The 7,895-nt window shown below is 36.3% G+C and overlaps 1 protein-coding gene and 1 pseudogene across 1 annotated transcript in view; both read right to left on the bottom strand.

The window, feature by feature from the left end:
- Positions 1-609: 609 nt before the first annotated feature.
- LOC102480866 (BCL-6 corepressor-like) overlaps positions 610-7,895 on the bottom strand; it is an 87,207-nt gene continuing 79,921 nt past the window's right edge. The window contains 3 exon segments of the mRNA XM_014584989.1: positions 610-928; positions 4,727-4,883; positions 5,081-5,170. Of these exon segments, the coding sequence (XP_014440475.1) occupies positions 610-928; positions 4,727-4,883; positions 5,081-5,170 (566 nt within the window).
- LOC102480447 (DNA repair protein RAD51 homolog 1 pseudogene) lies at positions 1,510-2,239 on the bottom strand (annotated as a pseudogene).

Raw genomic sequence — 7,895 nt, 5'->3', positions numbered from 1 at the left:
GCATTCCGTGTGTGTGTGTGTGTGTGTGTGTGTGTGTGTGTGTGTTTGTGTGTTTTCAAAATCCCACCAGGATGGAGAAATGGAGATGGGACTGCAAGATGACAACACTCCATGAGGGGTGCTTTTTCATTCTCTGTGCTTACACTTGGCAAACTGAAAAAAAATATGTGTTTATGTGCATTTTAAAAGCAAAAATAACTTATAATAATTTTTAATATTTTTATGGTGGACAGAAGAATAGCAAAACTCATGTGAAAAATAATATTAATAATAATAATAAATAAATTTTTAAAAATGAAATGGAGGATAGAGATTGTGTAACACCCCAGTCAGGAGGGCTTTTGCTTTTACTGTTCATCTCGTTGAGTGTATGTGCCCTTGGCAATTAAAAAAAATATTCCAAATACCAACAAATTTCTTAAGTGTTTTCTAGAGATTGAAAAAAAGTCAGAAATTTCCTAACAAGTAATTTGAAAAAGAAAAAGAAAAGTCAACTTTTAAATATTACAACTGGAATAATTTTTCTTACCTAGAACAGAAATTCTCAAATTTAAAATGTATCTCATTACAGAACTAGCTTTATTTTGAAACTTTAAACAAGGACTAACATTATAAAACAGTGTACACAGTGTTTCTTAACTGCTCGTTCTCCTAGGCTACATCACTGGGATTTAAATATTCCAGAGAAGAGCCAAGAATAAACTTAAGGTCATTTGTGTATTCAACTAAATACAACAGGTTCTTGCTTTCTGGGTCGAAGGCTTCCAACTCTTTGGGGCAAGCGAACAAGAGATTTGTTGAAACCTGCCGGTAAAACTCTGCCTCTGCAATTGTAACAATTTCCAAATTTGGAAAATTGCGGCGAAACCTGCAGGATGATATTTGCAATTTCTTAAGAACGTCGGAAAGCAATAACCAATTTTGCGACCTACAAAATAAAAAGTAAAGTGGTTCAAATTTCTGTTAAAATTAAAAGTTCTCCATCTGAAAAGACTGGTTTATAGATATAACAAGAGTCACTTATTTCCACTTTACCTCCCTGCCATTTCTCCCTGTACCTGCTTATTGGCAAACATAATCCTTTCGATGTGAGGGGAAGTTTCTACTTCTGGTGTGAGTTACTCTTGCTTCATCTGATTTTTTCCCTTTTGTTACACAGTTCAGGCATTTTATTTTGCTATTATTCAAAAGTGAGAGAAGAGTGGGTCTTTCTAACTTTTAATTCTCTGGAGACACGCTATTGTCCACTAGACAGCTTAGTTAGGCCTGAGTCAATCCCAAGGCACTAAGTCAAAGGTGTTCTATAATTCTTTTCCAAAAACCAGAGAAATAACAAATATTAACAGTCTCCAGAAGGAATAAACTTTTCAGATTAATTTATGAAATAATAATCTACCACTTGTTTACATCTTCAGAGAAGCTGATACAATTCCTGTTTTACTGGAAGTTTCTTTCTATCAGTCATAACAGAAAAAGGCCTGTGAATAATCTTCAGGAAGCTGTCCTCTCCATTAGGCCACAGCACTTAGGTTTTACACAGGTGAAAATCCCAATGACTCAGTCTTTGTAATCTCCCACTTCATCCACATTTATAGAAAACATAGCTGTGACTTCAGGAAGACAAGGGGAGTCACAGATGTTTGCAGATTCCTGTTTCCTCCCTTCCTTTTCTAAGCCTAGTCATTGATGTGTGGGTGATGTGTCTTCCAATAGGTTTTAGGATCTGTAGCAAGTATGGCCACACCATCCACTTGGGCTACCATCTGGGTGGTAACTACTACTGCTATACCAAACTCATCAGCAAGTCTCAGAAGCAACCGCAAAATCCTGGCAAAGTGCTCTCCTCCGCCATGTAGTCTGTTCTATATAAGGCAATGGCACTGTCTAAAATAAATAGTACATATCTGGATTCTATCATCATGGCTAATGCTTGATAAAGGAGCTGAGTCCAATGGTCTCTGCTAAATCCTCGAGCATATGCTACATTATCCAGTACATCACTGCAAGAGGTATTATTTCTCTCAGCCTCTGCTAGCAGCTGTCCTGGATTAAAGATTCCCTCACTGTCAACATCTGTGGCCTTCCCTTCATCTCCACCCCAGTCAAAAAGAAGCAAAATTTTATCAGCTTTGGTTTCACTAATTTCCTTAATATTTATTAGCTCCTTTTTCGGTGCATAGACAATAGCCTCTGCAGGGATGGAATCTGGCCTCTTCCAGGTTTTTCTTATCATTGGCATTTATGCCACATTGCTCTAACCATGAAATAGGTTATGGACCAAAGCTTTCCTCTTCCACTTAAGTATCTGCACTTGCTTCAAGCTGCACTTTCATAGCACTACTGACATGCCCCTTCACTCTCTTCAGGGCTGGGTCTCTGCTATAGCCCACACACCATGTCTGGTAGCCTTCAGAAATTCCACCAAACCCTCACAGGTCATGGTCATATTGGCATCCACAGGATGTCTCCTCACCCTTCTTGGACCTGCCTTCTAGGTGCTTTCATCGTTGCTGGTGTGCCTAATTCTAAAACAGACCCAAGGAACCTGAACCTGTATGATATTAGAAATTGTTCTTGGAACCAGCAGTTAGCTAATGGCTATGTCATTGGACTCCCATGTAGTCAACCGTGGTCTGAGTCCTGTACCCAGTGGCTTAAACTCATGCCAGGCACGTGTGCTTTTGTGCTCAAGATCCCAAGAAGAGAATGGAGAAGAAGGGATTGCAGCATGGCCATCCCCCCATGGGGGTTGATTTCTTGCTTTCTGTCTCTCTGTCTCTGGCTTTCTGGGGAGCGCACAAGCCCTATGGCAAAAACCTCTTCAAAAAAAGAAAAAAAAAAGAAATTTTTCTCTGTCCCTTTCCCCCAGAGACTAATCCAAACTTTGAGAGCTGCTGCACCATTCCTCTTCATCTGATTTTAAGAGGACATACAGAAAATACATTTTGTTGTATATACAGCAGGAAGAAATCTCAGTGAGCCTACGTATAATTTGGTGTTACTGCTAATGAGAGGAGATATAGTCCTACTCATCTCTTACCACAATTTGAGTTGTGACTTTAGACATGTCCTCGAAAGAAAGAAAGAAAGAAAGAAAGAAAGAAAGAAAGAAAGAAAGAAAGAAAGAAAGAAAGAAAGAAAGAAAGAAAGAAAGAAAAGGAGATCTATCCAAACTTTGAAAGCCGCTGTCCCATTCCTCATTTGATTTTAACAGGACATAAAGAGAACACATTCTGTTGTATATACAGCAGAATGAACAGATATAGTCCTACTCATCTCTTACCACATTTTGAGTTATGACTTTAGACTTGTACCTATATACTCTCTGAGAGAAGCAAGGTTGTAGCAAACCCAGAGGATTAATTGCAATTATATCTTTGAGATTTCACCTTTCCCAATCCTTACTAATTTTTTTCCTTTGAAGGGGTTTTTGCTATAGGGTTCATGTGCTTTCAAGACAGACAGAGAGAGATAGACAGAAAATGAGAAATCACCCCTTGGGGGGATGACCATGCCTCATTCCCTTCTCCTCCATGCTCCTCTCGGAATCTTGGACACGCATGAACATGCACCCGGCATGAGTTTAAACCACTGGGTCTGGGATGAAAAACGCGGTCAACTACATGGGAGTCCAGCAACATAGCCATTACGCTAACTGCTGGTCCGAATCCTAATTTTAAACATACACGGGTATCACCTTTTTTCTATTCACACTTATCTACCACATCCTTAATTTCCTTTAGGGGTAATGTGTTTGAGAATGAAGATGTTACATTCCTTATACACACCAAGCAAAACAAGTTTACAATTTATTTTTAAAACTGCCAGAGGGAACTTGTGCTCATTAGATGGGGACAGAGAGTAAGAAAAGTAGAAAGCACAGCCCCCCCAACGAGGTGTGATCTTGCCATCATTTCTTTACCTCCATTATTCCATCCTGTCAGTATTCTTGGCACAGATGCATATGTGTCTAGCATGTTTATGTTTTTCAAGCTGGAAAGACTGGATTCAAACCACATCATCAATCAGATAGGATCTGGCTCTCCTATTAGGTTAGGCAGGCTGGCACAATTTATGATTTCTATTACTAATAAAACTATCCCTCATGATGGTATAGATAGCACATGGAGCCTGAAGGGGATGTAATCATTAAATACTTTTGTAAACACACAGCGCAATCTCTTGACATACACAAAAATAGTCCTTTGACAAGGAATTGTTTACTGGGTGCAGTGATTTTTATTTAATTTGGTAATGTTCTCATACAGATAACTCACACTGTGCTACAAAACCCACACAATGATTTTATAAATGCTACATGGATGGGGGCACTATCGATATATTACAGTACACCTGATATATCCAAGTACATTTCTACAATGGTGCATCAGAAAGTTCACTAGGACTCCTTCCCAAAGATTATATGGCTAAAACTTCCAAGCAGTCAATTTTTTCACACAATTCCAATAATTTACAACTTCAAAGCTTTAGGCTCTGATATTTTATTTAATTTGGTGATGTTCTCATAAGGGTAACTCACATTGTGCTACAAAACCCCACAACCACCAAAATATAATTAATATTTTGCAGGAAAAATCTACTTTATTATAAATCAGGTACATTTAGAACTCACTCTCTCACCTTTGTCTATTTGAAACTTGTTAGTACTAAGACTAATCCAAAATACATTTCAGCTAGTTTTCTACCAAATAACAGACATGCTTACCTCTGAGAAAGAGACACTTGAATGTTATAACATGGCAAGAGGGGTCTCTCTGAAAATTCAAATTCAAACACATTATTGTAAGTCTCATCATTATCATTCTCATCCTCTGGTCCTGGAGGGTTTGCCAAAACATCATATCCAGCTTTATTATCTGGTTCTGATAAAGGGGAACAAAGAAAGAAATCATTCCTGAAGTTCAGCTGTCCTAAAATAATAATCTCTAAATAAGAAGAGATTATTTCCTAAAAAAAAAATTCAGTTTATAACACCCACTATCCACCTCCCTTACCCATAATACAGAGTAATGTTCTGCAACTCAGTTACTTCCCCTAAACTATAAATAATATTGCTCACCACAGACAGAGCTGCCGACAGACCTGCCATAGAACTCCCAAGAGTCATTCACCTCATTTTCACTGTAACCCTGTAGGTCATTTAAATAATCTGAAGGGGGAAATTTTGATAAAATTAGAAAACCTGTTAAATAACAAATAACAAACAAAAATTCATTACATTTACATACAGTAGAATCGACCAGTCCAACAAGGAAATTGAGAAATTTACAAGTGCAACAAAAGAAAAAATGTTTAGTAGTCAAGGAAGCAGAAGAAGTATATACTGAAACCTGTAAAACTTTGCTGAAAGAAAGCAAAGATTAAAGAAATGAAGTGTTAATGAATTAGAAGCTGTAATATTATAAAGATGATAATACCATTCAAATTAATCTACAGATTCTAAACAATCTTTACCAAAATCCCAATGTCATATTTGGCAGAAAGAGAAAAACCATCTAAAATTTCAGATAAAACCTCATCACCTGAATAACCAAACAGCCTTGAAAAAGAATAAATTCTTAGAACTCACAATTCTTGACTTCAAAACTTACCAAAAAATTACAGTGATCAAGAATGCTTGATAAAATATGACCTCCTTACATAAGACTCTCAGCAAAATTGGCACAGAAGTGACAATTCTTAGCGTACTTAATTCCATATATAAGAAAACCACAGCGGGAACAGCAGTTGGCCTAATGGCTATATCGCTGAACTCCTATGTAGTCGACTATGGTTTGAGCCCTGGACCCTGTGGCTTAAAGTCATGCTGGAAGCATGTGCATGTGTACCCAATATCCCAAGAAGAAAATGGAGGAGAAGGTATTGTGTTGTGGCCATCCCTCCTGGAGGGTGATTTCTCTCTTTCTGTCTCTGTCTTTCTGTCAACCACACGTGACCCTATAGCAAAAACCTCCCCAAAAAAGAAATTTAAAAAGATAGCTATAATAATTCTGAATGGGAAAAACGGAAAGCTTTTTCACTTAAATCTGCAAAAAGTTAAGGCTTCCACCTTTCTCCACTGCTTTTTAACATAATATTGTTAATCCTAGCAAGTGCAAACAACAACAACAAAAAAGAATAAAATAAAAGACACTCAAATAGAGAAAGAAGAAGGGAAATTAACCGTATTTGCAGATGACATGATTATAAACACAGAAAACCCCAAAGAACCCACACAATAAAACTCCTTGAAGTGATAAACAAATAGTTAAAAGTAGCAGGATATAGAATCAAAAAAAAATTAAAAAATCTATAGCATTTCTATACACCAACATGAGCAGACTGAGACATAATTAAAGAAAGCAATCCTGTTCACAGTAACTAGAAAAAGTATAAGATACATCGAAATAAACTATACTAGAGAAGTCAGAGACCTCTATAAGGGAAACTATGAAAATACAAAATTAACAGAATCAAAATGTGAATTAAGATAGTAAAATTAATAATATAATCAAAATCAGTTAATATTATCAGAATTAATCTAATCAAAATGTCAGTTCTACACAAATTAACCTATTTAATGCAAACCCAATCAAATTAGCAGGGACATTCTTCATGATTTAGGACCAAGGGTCACAAAATTTATCTGTAATCATAAAAAATCTTGTACCCTCAAGCAATTCTATGCAAGAGTGAGTAGGAGGCATCTCACTCCCTGACCCTAAAATATATCACAAAGTTGTAGAAATCAAAATAGCATCAGCCTGGCACAAAAACAGTCATGAAGAATAATGCAACAGAGACCCCAGAAATTAACCCCAAAACATATAGTCAATGGATTTTTGACAAAGGACATCAGACAATCCAGTGGAGAAAAGAAATCTTCTTTAGCAAATAGTAATGAACAACTGTGTATCCATCTGCAGGAAGATTAAACTGGACCCCTATATAACAACATTAACAAAATAACTTAACAAAATTAACTTAAAATAGATTAAAGAATTAAACCTAGGACCTTAAGCTACAAAATTATTTGAAAAAACACAGAGGAAATTCTTGGAAACATTGGAGTAGAAGATTATTCTTTAAACAAGACCCCCAAATCACAGAAAATAACACCCCAAAAATAGGATTATATTATATTTAAATCTACACAGCAAAAGAAACAATAATTGAAGTAAATCAACAACTGTAATAATGAAAGAATATATTTGGAAACTATTCCTCAGATAAAGAACTATTAACCAGGATACACAAGAACTCAAACAGCTTACCTGAGGGGAACAAAACGATAAACCCAATTTAAATATAAGCAAATAAGCTAATACAGACAGCTCTCTAAGGAAGATATAGGAAGAGCAAAGAGCATAAGAAAAAAATGTTCAACATCCCTTATCAAAGTTAGATGTAAATCAAAACCATGAGTTTCCACATAGCTACATTCAGAATGACTGATATTTTTAAAAATTTTTAAAAAGAATGATAAGTGCTAGTGAGGCTGTGGTAAAAACAGAACTCTCTTATGCTGTTGGTAGGAATGTAAATTAGTACAGCCACTGTAGAGAACAATATCAAGGTTACTCAGAGACCTGCAAATAGAACCATCACATAATCCAGAAATACTCTTGGATATTTATCCAAATGATAGGCAAATGGTCAGAGAGACACTTGCACATCCATGTTTATTGCAGCATTATTCACAAATATTAAAACATGGAATCAATCCAAAGATCCATGAAGAGATAAAAGGATTGAAAAAGTGTGGAACATACACACTATGGAATATTAATCAACCATAATAAGACCCTAGCATTTGATACAAGTGGACAAATATGAAAGATTTACTACGAAGTCAAGAGAGCCAAATTGTGAATGAGAGGCATTGTATATCCCCA

This window comes from Tupaia chinensis, unplaced genomic scaffold, assembly GCF_000334495.1.
Source record: "Tupaia chinensis unplaced genomic scaffold, TupChi_1.0 Scaffold148398_1, whole genome shotgun sequence".
In the NCBI taxonomy this organism is placed as follows: domain Eukaryota; kingdom Metazoa; phylum Chordata; class Mammalia; order Scandentia; family Tupaiidae; genus Tupaia; species Tupaia belangeri.
The sequence above is the reverse complement of the archived record's forward strand: the minus strand, read 5'-3'. Positions and strand labels throughout refer to the sequence as shown.